This window comes from Chroicocephalus ridibundus, chromosome 6 (genome assembly GCF_963924245.1).
Source record: "Chroicocephalus ridibundus chromosome 6, bChrRid1.1, whole genome shotgun sequence".
Classification (NCBI taxonomy): domain Eukaryota; kingdom Metazoa; phylum Chordata; class Aves; order Charadriiformes; family Laridae; genus Chroicocephalus; species Chroicocephalus ridibundus.
In genome coordinates this window covers 56,558,081-56,575,609 of record NC_086289.1, presented here as the reverse complement: position 1 = coordinate 56,575,609, position 17,529 = coordinate 56,558,081, and the positions used below count along the sequence as shown (strand labels likewise).

General features: G+C 52.9%; 1 protein-coding gene across 2 annotated transcripts; it reads right to left on the bottom strand.

Annotated features, from left to right (window-relative positions):
• Positions 1-69: 69 nt before the first annotated feature.
• Positions 70-16,889, bottom strand: MAP6D1 (MAP6 domain containing 1). Of its 2 annotated transcripts, none has more exons than XM_063339562.1 (3): positions 16,179-16,889; positions 5,264-5,381; positions 70-2,506 (listed from the first exon to the last, which is right to left on the bottom strand). In XM_063339562.1, the coding sequence occupies exons 1-3, from the start codon at positions 16,673-16,675 to the stop codon at positions 2,480-2,482; spliced, it is 642 nt and encodes a 213-aa protein (XP_063195632.1). In that variant the 5' UTR covers positions 16,676-16,889; the 3' UTR covers positions 70-2,479. The 2 variants fall into 2 exon arrangements, with proteins under 2 accessions (XP_063195632.1, XP_063195631.1); XM_063339561.1 differs by having other exon boundaries at positions 71-2,557; positions 16,179-16,859.
• Positions 16,890-17,529: the final 640 nt, after the last annotated feature.

Here is a 17,529-nt window from a genome sequence, read left to right as displayed (position 1 = left end):
GAAGCAGACATTTTTGCATGCAGTAAAGGAAGGCCGGCTGGGGCAGTCTGTGTTTCCCTTTGAAAACATCTGGGAAAAATCCCCTAAGCGCTTGTGAATTCTGCAGAGCAACAACTGCTTTCCTTTGGAAAGCACTTGCGCTTTGGAATCAGCAGTTGGGCCACAGCTTGAAACGTGCCTTGGAAGCCCTTTGTGCTGGGGGGGTCTGTGCGTGCAGATGAGCTTGAGGAGTAAGGAACTGACTGCTGCTGGCCGTGAAGGCAGACGGGCACCTCCGTGACGCCCTGCTCGGTGTCCCGTGTGCCCTGCTGCTCTTGTGAAAGAGGAATGCAGGGACAAATTGTCCCACAAGGTTGAATACCCGTGGGTTATGTTTTACTTTACAACACACAAAAAATTGGGAAAGAACCAATAGCCAAAATACATTTTAATTTATTAAATTAAATCCAGTCCATTTGATAAAATACAAGCTTATTATATTACCAGTTTGTTTAGAACTGGGTTGATTTTTTTTTTAAGAAATACAGTGAATTAAGAAGAGAGACTGAATAGACAATCTATCCTTTTTTTCTTCTTTTTTCTTCTTTTTTTGCTGTTAATAAAGTCCAGGATCGAAATGAACTTAAAATGTTTGAACAAAACTGTTAAAAACATTATAAAGAGATTAAACAAGCAGACTGAATTCTTAGAAACATCTAACATGCAAAACCTGTAGTACAGTTTGAATGTTTCAAATGGATTTCCTGAAAAATGAATCTCCTGAAGAATTATTTTGGCAAGCATTAGTATTCCCGTCCGTTCCTCCGGGGCCAGGGCTGAGTGTGGGAGGTGCCATCCCTTGTCCCAGCGTTCTGCAGATGTTCCCTATTCTGGCGGCTGAGTGTGGTCCTGCTACTGTAACCGACAGAGCTGGCACCGTTAAGTTCTCACATAATGCAGCCAGAAGATGCTGTCTGCATTGTTTTCCAAGTACAAGCCACATGCCAACAGTTCAAAAATGGTTCTTCTGGGAATTATCGGCAATGCATACGTGCTTGCACAGTCCCCAGGATTCATTACGTTTGCCTTTGACTTCAGCTAGTAGGAAGGTTAAGGAAAAAACCCTCCTGTGTTCAAGCCCGTTTCATTACAGATGAATGAATGTCCGATGGCTGCTCAAGCCCGAGGGGAGTTTCCTTTCGTTCCAGCCAATGCATGTGTGTGTTTCAAACGCGTGAAGTTTTTCAATTTGGTCTTCTTTTTCCCCCAAAATAATTAGCAAAACCATGAAATAAGCAGCAGGCTAATTCTATTGCATAAGTCACTGAGATAGGAACTGTAAGCCCACTACAGTCTTGATGAACAAAGGCTAAAAAATGGTTCCTTAAAACACACGTACCTCAGCAAAAGTTAAATACACACCAAACTAAAAAAAAATCAGCTGTAGAAGAATGACACTTAAAAATGAAGATGTCTTACATTCTACGTTAAGTTTTTCTTTAAGAAGAGTTTCTAAGTAACATTCGCTTCTGGTTGTTCCTAGCATTAGCATTACCAATATACAGGCAAGAATTGAGGAATTTCAAGGCAATATTTTTCCACCTTGCATATGCAAAGAGTTAGTATTTATTAAAAGTATAAGCATGTCCTTTTCATTAAAGGATCACAAACTGCTTTAGGTAAAATCCATGTACAATATTTACACTCCCTCTAACAGCTGTACAAATTACAGAAATATTTCAGATGCTCTGGAGTCTGGCAGGTGCCTGTCCACGCGATCTGCTCCCAACCGGGCTGGGGTGTTGCTGTCAGGGCTGTCTCCCGGAGTTCAGGCCCCTCTCACTCCTGCCTTAGCCCACCAATTCTGGAAATATCCAGCTCTCCAGCCTTAAAGCCCCAAGACACTGCTCGTGCCAGTTTTATTTTAGAGTTCAACGATGCGGATTCCCTCCTGCTTCTAAAACAACCCTGCGAGTTCAGACCAGCCCCTTTGATGCTGTGATTTCTGGTGATGCCGTTTGAGGTCCTGTTTCCAAAACCCCTCAAGAAGCGCCGAAGTCAGCCAGACACACTCTCCCTGCCATTCACTGGCCTACTTAGAGGGTGCTGCTAAATAAAACTCTTTTTTGGTTTTAATTATCCATCCCGCTTGTGATTGTTTTCCCTCCCACCCTGTGCGGTTAAGCGTAGGGATGTTGCCTGCGATGCTGCCTTGGCTGCCCAAAGTCAATCTCCTAATGCGACGCCAGCTGGCATAGTAATGAACCTGCTCCTCCGAAAAACTAGGTCACTCCTCGCAGCGCGTTTTGCCAGTTCCGAACCGAGCGCTTTGCGGTTTGTTTTGTTAACAGAAAGTGTATGTGCATATCATTAATCGCTGGAGCTGCTTTTTGATAATACCGGTTCTTTGATCTCTAACGTTCCTCATGAAAATTGCATAGTGATACATCTTAACCGAAACGCCGCGTTTAAGCTGCCTGGGTGTGAGGAGGGTCCGGGTTCACACGTTGAGGATCCGTGACGGCGCCTGGAAAACAGCAGAAGGGTTGGGGGAGAACCTGGTCTTCACCTCTGGGATCTAGTGGGGAGAGAAACGTTAGTGTGACACGGGGTGCAACTCTCTGGGGAGCTTGAGGGGGCTGGAGCGTTGTGCTGATCTATCTGCCCTCCCCGTAAGGTGCCACCAGCTAACAAGTGTTAGCTCTTGGCTGGATGTAGCCACTAGCCAACAAGCGTTAGCTCCTGGCTGGGCGTAGAGGAGACTGGTCTCGGGGCAGAGGGCGATTCGAGGGCAGGCACGATGCTGCGGCGCCGAGGAGGGGCTTGGTTGTAACCCAGCCCTTGGACCTTGAGGTGTGTGGTGCGACAGGGGATAACCGTGGCTGGGCAGGCCTTAGCAGGAGCCAGCCTTGGCCAGATCGAGAGCTGCCCTCTTCACACACTCTACAAACATCACAACAAATTCACCGCTGGGCTGGAGCTGCATTGAAGTGAGAGGAATTACAGCGGTGTGTGTCGGCTCCTCAACCTTTTGGAGAATGCCATCCAGGCTCCATCAAAACCCTCCCCTGTAATGCTCCATGGGGATACAAGTTATGTGTGCTGGGAACAGGGGCACGGGCCTGGAGTACCCAAAGGAGAAAAAAACTGGTTACTGGCCACGCCAGGCTGTGAAACTGCAAGGACTTTGGTAAGGATGTAAACTCCTCAGGCCTGGAGGAAAGGCAGAGATAACAGAGGCGGCTCTCTGCTGTCTGTGGAGTCTGAATTTCACCCAACATGTAGCTGTCGTGGCTGTACTGAAGCATGAAGGGCACCTGGATGCTTGTGTCTTCCCTAATGCTTAAAACCCAAAGGATGTAAACAGGACTGGCCCTAATTGTGCACGACCACAGGCAAAGAGAGCACAGGGAAAGCCATCGATCTGGTGGTGGTTGTTGTTGTTGTTGTTGTTGCATTGCTCTGATTTTTCCGTTCCTCTGGGGATGCATCTGACACGCTAAGGAACAAGAGGAGGATCACAAACAGCCTGCGCCCAGCCCTGCAGGCTGTCAGGACACAACGTGTCCAGCAAAGCCATGGGCTTCAGGCAACAGGAAAAGGCCAAACGGCCAGGTGTAAATCAGGGACAGTCAGAATTCTGTTTGAACTGGTGGCTCCTTGGCACCATCTTCATTCCAGACCACATGTCCCGTGCTGTCTGTGAGAGAGGCCGTGGTGGCACTCTGGGGCTCCAGGAAATGGGACCTCAGCTTACATGGTCCAGAGTCCGGTGTCCTTGGCGGCGTGTGTTTGTGCCTGGGATTCCAGTCTTCTCTTTGCCTTCTTCAAGAACTGGGATAGGGCTTTGAGGGGTTCATCTAGCACCCTCTCCTTTGCATCCTATCTGTCAAATAGGAAGACGGGCTGCCCAGAGAGGTGGTGGAGTCTCCTTCTCTGAAGACATTCAAACCCCACCTGAACGAATTCCTGTCCAACCTGCTGTGGGTGACCCTGCTTTGGCAGGGGGGTTGGACTAGCTGATCTCTGAAGGTTCCTTCCAACCCCCACCATTCTGTGATTCTATATTTTGTCCCTCCAGGCTCAAGATACAAGATTAAATACAAGGTTTAAGGGTTAAATACCCTCTCTCCTCATTGCTGCCCCTGGGTAAGCAGCCCAGACTATTCGGAGCCAGGAGGAAGTTTTGGTGAGGTTTGCAAATTCTCTCTTGCCTGAGGTCACTGTCCCACTTTCGGTGGAGCTGGATATACCCACCCTGCGCCTTGTCGCAGCAGCGTGCCAGCAAGCCTCTGCGGAGGAGGCACTTGACTGTCTGCTGATTAAACACTTCTTCTTTGTCTCCTCCAAGGCAAAGATTTACTTTTTACAAGTGGCCCTGGAGTAGCTGCTATTACCAGCAGCACGGCACGCTGCGGCTGGGGCATCCAGCTTTCCCAGCCACTCGGTGCAGCCTGTGATCGGCTTTTCCTGTTGGTTATCAAGTGCCGATCTCTTTGGTGGTCTAAAGCAAAAAGCAGCCAAACCAGAGCCTGGTTGGTGTGCACATTCCTTCCTCGTGGGGACGGGGAGCGTGTGGAGCCCCGCCAGGGAAAACACTGAGTACAGAGAGAACCTTTCCTTGTGGGATTTTCAGTAACGCTTAGATGTGTTTTGCCAACAAGAAAACGATTTTACGCTGGTATAGAGTGTTGTAGAAACTCACAGTAAAATCCCGAGGAAGTCCCGGAGGCCCAGGAGCTGCGCGGCTTGGCTGCTCCTCCTCGGTGCTGGTACGGGGGGCAGCTTCTGCCCTTACCAGCACGGGGGAGTTTTGTCCTGTTCGGGTGGGTGCTGTTCCTCCGACACCAATCTGCAACTGTTCCCATGCAAACACCCGTGTCCGTGGCTGATGTTCACACCAGGGGCTGAATCTCCCGTTGCTGCCCTAACGCTCGCGCACGCTGACTGTCCTGAGTGCGTGCAGAGGGTGTTAAATGCATCTCACGCAGAGAGAGAGAATGACACACACCTTGTGATAAGGTATCCAGCTGAGGGAATGGCAAATCTTCAACCTCCTGACTGTCACGCAGTTTAACATCTTGGTTTCGGGCTGAATTATGGTAAGTTACAGTATGACATTCTCTAGCGTGTCTCTCTCAAAGCAAGGGATGGCCACGTTACCTACCGGGCAGTGATGAAAGGGTGGTCAGTGAGGACGTGGTGTTATTCTACACGCACCACACCGATAACAAATGAAGGGTTCCTGATGTGCACTTTGGGATTTTTAAAAAATGTTAATTACCTTAAAATCTGCCTTGTAGCTTGTCTCTTGAACAAAATGATCTTCTGGGATAATGAAGCCTTGCTTTGTCTTTATTGGCTTGGATGGTTTTGCTCCAGTCCATGGGCGATACTCCTGCCTGCAATGAGATTGCCAAGTCAGAAGAACCCATAAAACACAACATACCCACAGGGCGCTTCTGCTGAGGGGTTGCAAAGCCAGAAGGCAAGGCTGGCTACAATCAGCTTGTAAGACTGAACTTGTCTAAGGCATAATGGGAATAAAAGAAGGACTGTGCCTAGAGGCCTGCCCCTCTCGCACAAGATGCACCAGGGCATAAACTGAGATAACTGGCTGCCCTGACTTCACCCTTCTTTTGTTCCTGGCCAAACATGCCCTCCCTTGGAGGTGCTTGGTGCTTTCCTCCTGCATGAGAAAAGGTCAGGGTGCCTTTTTGCTTGATAGCTCATCGACCACTTCCAATGTAAAACGCTGTCTAGCTCATCGGCCCCTTACTTACAATGTGAAACACCTTGGTCTGGGGCTGCGGGTGCCCAGCCCTCACGCGTGGGGAGGGAGGCCGCGGACGTTCCCCGCTTGGCTGTAGGTCTCTCGGCCGCAGGCGCGTTTGCCAGGGCGTGCTGGGCTGCGCCTCCGTGGCAGCTGGGCCTGAAATGCGCACGGAGGGGGACACCATCTCAGCTGGCAGGTGCTTCTGCTGATGATTTTCCTTCAGGTGGGGGCAAGTGCTCTGACTTGGGATCTGGACAGGGTGGATCAATGGGCCAAGGCCAATGGTCTGAGGTTCAACAAGGCCAAGCGGTGGGTCCTGCACCTGGGTCACAACAACCCCATGCAGCACTACAGGCTGGGGGAGGAGTGGCTGGAGAGCTGCCCAGCGGAAAAGGCCCTGGGGGTGTCGGTCGACAGATGGCTGAATATGAGCCAGCAGAGTGCCCAGGTGGCCAAGACGGCCAACAGCACCCTGGCCTGTATCAGGAACAGTATGGCCAGGAGGACTGGGGCAGTGATCTGTACTTGGCACTGGTGAGGCCCCACCTCGAGTGCTGTGTCCAGTTTTGGGCCCCTCACCACAAGAAAGACATTGAGGGGCTGGAGCGTGTCCAGAGAAGGGCAAGGAAGCTGGTGAGGGGTCTGGAGCACAAGTCTTTTAAGGGGTGGCTGAGGGAGCTGGGGGTGTTCAGCCTGGAGAAAAGGAGGCTGAGGGGAGACCTTCTCGCTCTCTACAACTCCCTGAAAGGAGGGGGTAGCCGGGGGGGTTCGGTCTCTTCTCCCAAGTAGCAGGCGATAGGACAAGAGGAAATGGCCTCAAGTTGCACCAGGGGAGGTTTAGGATGGATATTAGGAAAAATTTTTACACTGAAAGGGTTACAAAGCACTAGAACAGGCTGCCCAGGGAAGCGTTTGAGGCACCATCCCTGGAGGTATTTAAAAGCCAGCTAGATGTTGTGCTGAGGGACATGGTTTAGTGATGGTTTTTATCAGTTAGGTTGATGATGGGACTTGATGATCTGAAAGGTCCCTTCCAACCCAGGCGATTCTATGATTCTATGACTCTGTGACTTTGCATGATGACGTCTGAGAAGGCGGCACTTGGCTGACGACTTCTTGGAGCAGTGACACCTGCGAGATGGGTGCAGGGCCCGCACCAAGGAAGGGGCAGCTCGTGTTTTGAAGAGCACCGAAGCGCAGCGTGGCAGGGTCTGGCTTCACTCGGCTGCCAGGTCCCTTCTGCAGCCTCCCCTCTGCACCTCTTGTCACAAACAGGCTTCACTAACGCCCTCCCCACCAGGGCTCTGGCTGCTGCAGCAGCAGCCGGCTGAGCTGGCTTATTTGCTCTCAGGAGAAGACAGAAATCTGCTCTGCTTGTGTACGTATCTCTGGCAACCGACTCAAACAGCTTCTGCAGCAAAAGGCAAGGCGACTAACCATGATGTGACAATTGTATGTCCATACCCGGCACACTTAAACAATAACTGCATTTTACTAGCTGCTTATACGCAGGACCAAGGGACAGGGCTGAGCCCTGGGCCGTGTCCAGGGAAGGGAAATAGGCTGGGTGTTAATGTGCCGAGCCGAGCTTTGATCACAGCCTTCCTGATTTCCATTTTTCCAAGCATGCTATTTGCTATTTTGATACTAGCTGCAAATTCCTCTTTAAAAAAATAAATACGTTATTTAAAGTGTGTACGTGTGGAGTATTATTTTAGAATGCGTAATTTAATCTTGATCCTTTTAGTATATAACCAAAACAACCGCTGCCTGGTTTATGCTTGATTTCTAAAGATAGACTCAGCCTTAAAATGCGGCCTCTTGGTTGATTTGTAGATACAGGGTACAACCCTGGACTGTACCTAAGCCAGACAGAGAAACCAGCTAATAAAATTAATTCCAAAAAAATTAAGTTACTGTTTCTTGACTGAGCTGGCTGCGGGCAGTGGCCCCCGTCAGGCGGGGTGAGCGCGGGTGCAGGCACAAGGAGAGGGGCAGGAGCCCGCAGCCGGGGCCACGGCAGTTTGTCACCTCGAGTGGAGGTGGAGCGAGTTCTTAAATCCGCTCAGTCGGTAACAGCTACTGCTCTACAGAAGGCCTTCCTGCCCGTGAGAAAGGACAACCAGGCCCCTGTCAGGGCTGTTTTATGTGCACTGCAAATCTTGTCGATAATTGTGCCCTTGTGGCCAAGGCGGCCAATGGCATCCTGGGGTGCATCAAGAAGAGTGTGGCAAGCAGATCATGGGAGGTCTTCACCCCCTCTACTCTGCCTTGGTGAGGCCGCATCTGGAGTGCTGTGTACAGTTCTGGGCTCCTCGGTTCAAGAAGGACAGGGAACTGCTGGAGAGGGTACAGCAAAGGGCTACCAAGACAATTAGGGGACTGGAACACCTCTCTTATGAGGAAAGGCTGAGGGATTTGGGTCTCTTCAGTCTGGAAAAAAGACAACTGATGGGGGGATCTTATCAATGCTTATAAATACTTAAAGGATGGGTGTCGGGAGGATGGGGCCAGGCTCTTTTCAGTGGTGCCCAGCAACAGGACAAGAGGCAACAGGCACAAACTTGAGCATAGGAAATTCCACCTAAACATGAGGAGGAACTTTACTCTGAGGGTGGCAGAACCCTGGCACAGGCTGCCCAGAGAGGTGGTGGAGTCTCTATCTCTGGAGACATTCAAACCCCACCTGGACGCGTTCCTGTGCAACCTACTCTGGGTGACCCTGCTCTGGCAGGGAGTTGGACTAGATGATCTCCAGAGGTCCCTTCCAACCCCTACCATTCTGTGATTCTGTGAATTGCTTTTCTCTCGTCGTTCTGAGCCTTCTACCTTCCCTGCATCCTGCTCCGGCAGCAGGTAAGCTCCTGTGCAGCTCTCCCGAGGCTGGCAGTGTGGTTCCTGCTGCTTTAGCACCTCAGGATAAGGAAGCACCTCTGCAGAAAAGTGATTCTGGCCAAGCGATGTCCCAGGAAGGCAACCTTTCAGCAGGGCATCCCAGACACGTGTGAGTGCCAAGTTAAATCTCAGCTCTGCTCTGCTGCGCAGCCAGAGGGAAGACATGGAGCTACTGGGCAAAATACCAGCAAAATGGTACAAAGCCATCAATTACATCCCAGCAGTTTCCAGGAACTGGAACCTGCTGCCCCACATTAAACTGGATTGCCTCAAAGATGCTGGTGGCATTGATTCCTCAGCATCCCTCCTCCTGCCGGCTGCCCTCCCTGCTGCATGACGCTGCAGTGGAATGTGGCCCCAGCCGTCAGTGAATGACTCCGCTGCCGGCGTCTCTGCAGCCAGCTCCGTCTCCCTGCTTCCTAGCAGATCATTTGCAGATTTGGCAGGCCCCCAAACGCAGCCCTTTTGGATCTCGGGACCCTCGCTTTGGCTGGAAGCCACACCGTTCTCCTGCATAGCCAAAACTATTTTCCAGGCACCTACGTGGAATGAGGAAATGCTCTGCCTTCACCCACAGAAACAGAAGCACGAGGGCAGAGACAGTCACGGCTCAGATCCACAGCAGCATTTCTTATTTGGATCCAGCATTTGACCTTATTCAAATAAGGGAATTTGGGGGAATTTGTCCTGAGGGAACCCAGGACACTGGGCCATGGGGAAGAGCTGGGCAAAACAGAGATGTCTTGTCCCCTCTGGGAGCGAGGGTACTTGAAACAAAACAAGAAATGAAAATTATAACCATTGGTCCAGAGAGTATAGCTAAGAAAATCGCTCTGCCTTTCAGCTTGCAGGACACACGCACCCATCTCCAGCTGTAGAGCCCAGTCAGAAGGAACACGAGCCCAAATACCAGTTTGCTGACTTGTCTAAAAATCAGCCGTGGTGTCAGGACTCCAGTCAAGACACATGAGCTACTCGGAACCTGGGGAAGAGGAACCACCTCTTTTTAATGTTACTTAGTTTAAGATGTCAAGTGTCAAGATTTAGTGGCTTTCTCTCCCCGCCGGTACCCCCTGGTGCAACATTTGCTGCCTGTGCGTGAGGAGCCGATGCAGGAGGTGGCGCGCAGCCCGTGCATCGCCTCTCCCTGCCTTCCCCGCGCCCGCCGCTGCCGTCCCGTCCCAGAGCGCACGAAGTAGCAAGAGACCAGCTCGGTGGGAGAGGAGTTCACAGAAATGGAGAAGGGGAGAGCCCAGTGTGGCGTGACATCCAGCTGCTGCTGGGCACGAACACAGGAGACATCGACTCTTGCTGCTGCGGACAGTCATCTTCATCCTTCCTGCTGCACCCACCTCCCTCCTCCTCCTCTTCTCCCGAAACAGCAGCAGTTGGCAGGTTACCTGGGGGCTGCAGGCACCTGAAGTAGAGGAGGAATAACCTCCAAGCCCATCACTCAGTGTCTGGGCTCTCTTTAGGTTCTGTTTCGGTCTTTACTTTCACAACCCAGAGGTGAGATTTTTGATCTCCGTAAATAGAAATGACCCAGCGGTACTTTTAAGTCCTAAAGCACTGGGGTTATGAAATAAGAAACACCTCCTGAGTTGTAGGCGGGCTTTAAAAGAGTAGAGATCAAAAGAGAAGGGCTGCCTTCTGTGTCCTGCTCTTTCTTTACCCCCCACTCGCTCTAGGAAAGAAAAAGAAGACCCTTTTTGCAGGTGGTTGCCCTGTTAGTCTGCGGAACTGCTTTGATCACGTAAATCACTGGTTTGTCAATCATTTGTTTGCTCTTTCTTGCAATTGGTTAATAGAGCCTGGGGAAAGGCATTTCTTTTGTAACGTGTTGGGATAAGTTGTCTGGAGGGGAAAGTTTGGATCAATGCAGTGTGGAAAGCGGGAGGCTGGTGGCCTGCTGGGACAGTTTAACCCCCAGCAGCGATGGGAAACGGAGCAAGTGGGAATACAGCTAATGTAGAGGCTAGAAACAAACAAACAAAAGCATGGGGCTGTTAATTACCAGAGGGTTACTGGTGAGCTGGTGGTTGTGTGCCATCTCCCTCCCCGGGGGAGCAGGACCACCTCTACCAGGGCCGTCAAACAGCCCGGTGAAGGGGTCGGGCAGGGGGGATGCCCCCACCAGCTCTCGCCACGATTCACCGTGTGGCCTCGCACACTTCAGGGCATGATTTGGGAATGATGGATTCAGGGCTGGTCCCTGAGGATGGAGCACAAGGGTGTGATAGGACAGGCAGCTGCTTCCCTCTTACCGGAGCTGTGTGAATGGGAGTTTGTGGGCAGGTCTTAGGGTCTTTGGAGGAAACTCCTCCTACCTTTATGCAACAACTTGGAATTTTCTCCATTTCAGTTCTGCAGCATATTTTGCAGAACAGATGTCCCCTCTTGAGACACTGTTTCCAGCCCCACCTTTCTCTGTCCCCCTCCAAGCCCCCCCTTTGCCCAGCCAGGCTACGCAGCGCACTGTGAGTCTCCCTGGATCCATCCCAATGCCTGCACCAAGCAAGCTTCCTTCTTAAATAGCGTAAAAATCAGGGACTTCAATATTAATTTCCCCAAGCAGCAAGATACTTAATGTAAAGATAACTGTAAGCCTTGATTATAAAAGCTTTACTCCTATTATTAAGGATAAGCATGTGTTTAAATATCTTGCTGGATCAAGGATGGAGCTCCTCGTACACGGTACCATTAATCCCGCCAGCTCAGGTGTGTGCTGTGACCCCGTACTCTGCTGAACATCAGTGCCGGTATTTTCTCTGTTTTCTTCTGCAGGGCTGAAATGAGATGCTTTTCAACGTGAAGCAGCCACCACCGCTCACCTTGCCCTCCTGCACAAGTGCTATTCGAAGGCAGGTGAATAGTATAGATGGCAAAATATGGGGAAAACTGTCATTTCCCTTTGATTTTGCATTCATCCCCTCCAGGGGGATGAATGCTCCTGGGCACAGCACGTGTGCTGAATACTTGCCCAAGAAGGTGGGTGTTCAGTTGGTGGAGGGATCTTCCACCCTGCTATTCCCAAAATCATTAGCAATGGCACATCAGGCCCTTTCCCCTTAACAACCCCCAGCTCTTTACACCTTTTCATCAAAGCAACAAAACGAAATTGCTCGGTTGGGGCGAGCGGGAAGCCCTGCTGATCTCAAGGCCCCCAGTTTGGTCTGCTTTCCTGCCGTGCCTCCCACCTGCAAACGCGTTGGGGGCTCTCGGCTCCCGCACCCGCTCGGAACACCTGCAGTGGGAAACACCAACTGCGGAGACCAGGCTTTGCTTGGGGCTGGCAGGGGCGCAGAAATTCGCCGTCGTCCTCCTCCTTCCACCAGGGCTAAGACAAGCAAAGCCAGTGGGTGGGGGAAGAAGCAGCACAACAGTCTCTCACAGCTCTGCTGCGACCTTTTCACCTTCACATTTGAAGCACTTTCCAGAAACCGGCGGGTTACCGGAGGGGAAACTGAGGTGTGAAGTGACCTGCGGAGCTACAGCTGAGCATTGAGTGGGGCTCTCCCCCCAGCAGCACCAGCCCCGGCAGAGAGGTTGTACCCTCACCCCGCCTTGTCTTCTGACAAGGAAAGAAGGTGACATCCAGAGAATGATGACATCCAGCTGGAGATACCTGCTGGCAGCACCAGCTTCTCTTAGCCACTGTAGAAGGGAGCTGAGTAAAGCACTCATCTACTTATAAAACGTCTGCTAGATGCAATCAAGACCTAGTCCTACAATTAATTGTGTGCAATTAATGTCTGCTGTGTCAGAAGTACACAGCACCTCAACGTACTGCTGGGAGGGAGAAGCCACTTCCATGGCCCCAAAGGACAAACCCTCAGGGAGGTGCAGAGAGGGCGGCTCAGCTCTTCCTTCCGCCTCCTCTGGCAGCAGTTAAGGTGTCATCCACCGCAACCCTCTGCAGCAGAACCCAGCATCTTTTCACACTTGGAGCACATCCCATTTAGCCTTTCAAGTGCAGCTTGTATCGATCTGCCTTGGCCTGTGTGCCTGAGCTCCATCCCCACGTAGCCCAGCTGGGGTCCGACCTGCCCCAAAGACCTGGGGTGATAATTTGGAGGGCAGCAGCTGTGTTGTCCTTCCACCCTTTACGCAGAGTTATTCTTTCAAAATTAAAAACAGCTTTGCTTCTTCAGAGGTACAGGTGTTCTTCCAACCCCTCCCTCCACCTTTATCTTTCTTCTGGCCATAGAAAGGCTCCCCCAGAAGTCACCAGGAGTGGGACTGGTCTTGGTCACTGACCCGGGGGGTTTATTTTGTTCAGGCCGATTGACTGCACCACGTACAGCAGTTTTGTATGCAGCCGAGTTTTCTTCTGAGCTTAAAAAAGAGCACAGAGAGAAAAAGCTGCAGCAGGAGCTTGCAGGATGAAGTCTCCCGGGAGCAGGGCGCCCATGCACATCCAGCGGCGCTGAGCGTTCCGGGGGACTCACTGCCACACTTAGGTGCTCCACAGAAACAAACACGCAATAGGCTGTTGTAGAACCACGCAGTCAAAATCCCTGAATTAAAAAGAAACAACCACAAAACCTAAAAAAACCACCCCAACGCCTTACAGAATTAAGCAAGAAAACCACGACTGCCATTAAAAGCTTGGGGCAGCCCATGTGTCCATGCCAACTTTTCTGTACTGTCCTGGTCAAGCCAGCCTTTCCCTCCCTTCAAGATCTTTTCTCTTTAACACTAAGCAAGCCCAGCCAGCTGCTGAGACCTGACAAAGTCACAAAACACGGCTGGAGCCTGCGGAGTGGCAGCATCCATGCAGCTGGAGCTGGTCCCACTGGCAGGAGCCCCGTGGTGGGTGCCCGACCCGGCTGGGTGCGGAGCCTGCTGAAGCACCTCCAGCACACGGGACTGGGATGTCCCGTTTCTTGCAGGAGCGGACACAGGTCCCCACGCACAGAGCCCCGTCCTCAGGGCCACCCTACCCGCTCGCAGGGCCGAGCCGTAGGGAAGGGACGATACTCCCACAATGGAAAAGGGGGAATCACCCCAAGGCGAAGGAAAAGAAAGAATGAAAATAAGAGAGTTGGACGAAAAATCCATGTCTTCCACACCTTTGCTCCTCCCTGACCTACCTGCAGTAGTCCCTGCCTGCGTGTCGCTATGCGGGACGCCCTTTTCTCAAACCCCCTAAAAGCATCATGTAGTTCCCACCCAACCTCCTCCTCCTCCTCCTCAGGACCCAGTGTCCCCCAGCTGCGGCCAGCGCCAGACCCCGCCTTGCTCTGGCTCTGCCCCAGCTGACCTGCCTCTCCCCACTCCCCACTGCTGCCCCACACCTGTGGGGGGCACAGCCTACAAGAACCAGGCAAGGCCCAGCAGCTAGAGGTCTGTGGGGCTGCCTGTGGCCACCAAGGCACAGCTCAATCCACAACTAGGGTCTTTCTGGCCTTTGTTGGGAAGATGAAGAACATCAACCCTTAACCGTGCTGCTTGGCTACTACCTGAAGGTGAACTAAGTGTTTGCAGGCTGCAGCTGCCTCTGGAAAATGATAAGGTAAGAGGAAAGGAGACCTGAACTGCAGGGGTGCTACTGGAAATCTCCTGTGGCTGTGGGTGCTTGTGCTGTGGATTGTCCCCTCCCCACCTCAGCCTAGCTCCTGGGGCATTTTGGGGACTAAAGCTGCCAAACACAGACCCACTGCCCCAAGCAAACCTGAAAGTGAGAATAACTCTGCCAAGTACCAACCACTCTGCTCCTGCTTAGTCTTCCTTTTCTTTTTTTTTTTTTAAAAAAAGGCAATAAATCCAAAACAAAACAGACCCCTGCAGCTTGCAAAGTTATTGTGGACTTTTCTGCTGCTTGTTGTGACTTCTCTCGGGTGCGCCCAGTGGTATGGGGACTTCTTAAATTCGCAATGTTGTACTGGGTGATAATTCAAAGAAACTGTGGAAATTACTGGAATAAGACCAAGGTGGCTTGACTTGACCAGCTGTGTCTGTATTAGTTGTACCATGTGGCCTTCAAACAGCTTAAAGGTGTGTGTGACAACTTGGTCCTGGCCTGGCTGTCCCCAGCTTGTGCCTCTACCTGCGCTGCTCCTGTCTGTCCTGCTCTGCTCCTCCCCCCAGCCGTGGGGAGTTACTCCACTGCTTTGAAGTCTTCTTGTAAAATTTGGTTTGATTTACTTGTTGGTATCTCGCTTTGGCCAGTGTGACCTGCAAGTTTCTTGCTCTTTCACGACAGCAGGTGAGAGCCCTGCGCAAGAACAGAGAAGTCGGGGAGGAAAGGCGCGAGAAGGGACTCTCTGCTGGGCGTCAGAAGAGCTGTAGGGAACCTGGGGGTCGGGGGAAGAAGGGGGGGACAGGCTCAACAACAAGGTGGAGGTGGCCGTGTTTCTGAAAGATGAACCTTGCTCGCCTTGTTCTAGGCAGGTTTCTCGGAAGTAATTCCTGTGCGGCTTTGAAATTTAAAAAGTGCTTTTCTTCAAAAATAATCCTCGCTCTGTGATTGTCCCGTGAGGTGTGGCAAAGGATAAAATGCTCCATAAATTCAAACACTGCAGTTATCCCTTCCGGAGTCCGTACAGTAACTGTAGTAGCACCAGGGCAGCCGCCAGTGCGGGGAGGAGTGGGATGAGGAATATGCGCTCTCATGCAGGACCGTAATCCTTCCCAGGGTGTTTGTCTTGAAAGCACTGATAAATAATCTGATGAATTGCAATTATGAAGAGAAATGTCTCCTAGCTACCTAACAGATAGTAAGTGTCTAAATACTTGGGATTCTATTAGAATAAAAAGAATTACTCTATTTATATACCTCATAGGTGTATTAAAATCTGCCAAACGTTATTATCGGGGGGGTGTTACTGTAACAACGTGAAGCTGGTACAGCGCTTAACAGCAGCCACGTAGGAGCTGAAATCCCCTCTCCTCCTGTGGTGGACGTCAGTGAGAACCGGGGCTGAATTTAGATGCATCCCTCCTGATTGCTTGGGCCAGAAAATAAGCATCTGTAACCAGTCATACAGATCGCAGGGAAAGGAAGGCATCGGTAACAGAAGAGTCACTTAATCGTTTTCAGAAGCTCTTTGGGAAAGGTGGTTTGTGACACAGTTTTTTTGCCATTACCCGTACTGGTGTGTTGTTGGGGGTACATCCCCTGTGTCTCGGTGCCTGACTAATCGTTGAGGCTCACCTTAAACGTGGCATTTCCAGGAATTTTTAAGGGAAAAAGACGGTGGTACTGAGGGATTCGGGGCCGTGGGGTAGGGACCGGTCCGGGCAGCGGGCAGAAGAAGCGGGCTGTGCTCGGCTGCGGATCACGGATCCCGCCCGGTTACCCCCTTATCGCCCCGGGATCCCGCCGCCCCCGCGGGAGCCGGGCGAGGCGGGGGTCACACACCCGCCTGTGGGACGAGCGATGCGGTTTTGGCGACCGGTTGAGCCGGCAGCACACCCCCCGCTCCCCTGTTAAACCTCCCCCCCCCGCCGGCATCCCCGCGCTGCGGAGGAGCATCCCTGCATCCCGCTCCCGCGGCGCGGGGGGGGGTCGCCCGTGCCCGGTTACCTGTAGGAGGTGGTGTGGCCACCGTCCGCCTGCGAGCGCGGCCGGAGCTGCTCGGGGCCGCCGCAGCCGTCCGCCGCCGGCCTCCCCCCGCCGCCGGGCAGGGCGCAGGCGGCGCGGCCCGGGGCGGGCTGGGGGGCGGCCCCGTCCCTCCCGCCGCTGCTGGCGCTGACCCAGGGGAAGGCGTCCCTCCTCGGGAGGGGCCAGGCTCTGAAGTCCCGCCGGTACTGGGTCTCCGCCGCGAAGGGCTCCCCGGCCGCCGCCGCCGCCCGGCCCTTCCTGCGGCCGCCCGCTCTGCCGGGGTCCCGCGGGCGGGGGGCCGGGGCGGGCGGGCGAGCGCTGGCCCGCGGGGGTGGCCCGCCGCGCTGGGGCGGCCCCTCCTCCTGCTCCTCGATGTCGGAGTAGTTGTGGATGGTGAGCGGCACGGAGAGGTCGGACTTGTCCAGCTGGCTCCAGAAGCGGGCCAGGCAGCACACCCGGCTGATGCAGGGCCAGGCCATGGCCGCCGCTCCGGCCCCGGCCCCCGCCTCGCCCGCGGCTCCGGCGCCCGCAGCCGGCCGCGCACCCGGCTTCAGCCCTCATGGGCGGCAGCCCCTCCTCCCGCCGCCCCCTTCCCCGGTAACGACACCCCCTCGCCGGGATTACGGCCCGCACACGTGACCCGGGCTCGGTGCAGCTGCCGGTGCGGGGGGAGCCACCGAGACCGGCCCCCGCATCGCTCCCCCTGCGCCCCGAGGGATGCTGCGGCGCGGCCGCGTCCCTGCTCCGGCGGGGCCGGGGTCCCTCCCGAGAGGGGCCGGCTCCCCCTTCTCTCCCTGCGCCTCCCGGCCCCGAATAGCTGTTTTTATATCTGTTTTAGTGCGGCGGGATCCTCTCCCGGTGCCCGGGATGCTCCGTAGCACACCCGATGGCGGGCATCGGCCCGAGCAAGGAGTGTCGCTCTGCTCCAGCTGGGTACTGCTGCCGAATTGTAACTCCAAGTTACCCATAACCGCTTATGATCAGAGAAAGCATTTGTATATGAAACCTGATGTTTATAAAATAAGCCATCTGCATGAGAAATAGCCGCTTTGCAATGTTAGTTTCTGACAGCTGTGTACCAAGAAAACCCTCCTCATTTAACACCCCCCCCCTTCCTCCATTTACATTAACACTTTAACCACTGCACTTTTAAAATATTACCTATTGAGCGAAATCTAAGCCTCTCTTATATATCTTAATATATGGTCCACACCATCTACTGTTCGCAAGACTGGAAATTACAGCTTTTTCTTTTGTACGTTCATGTTCAAAACCAAAGAGTCGTGGCGCAAAGCGCCAAAGCTGGCAGAATTCCATCGGGGATAAGTCCGGC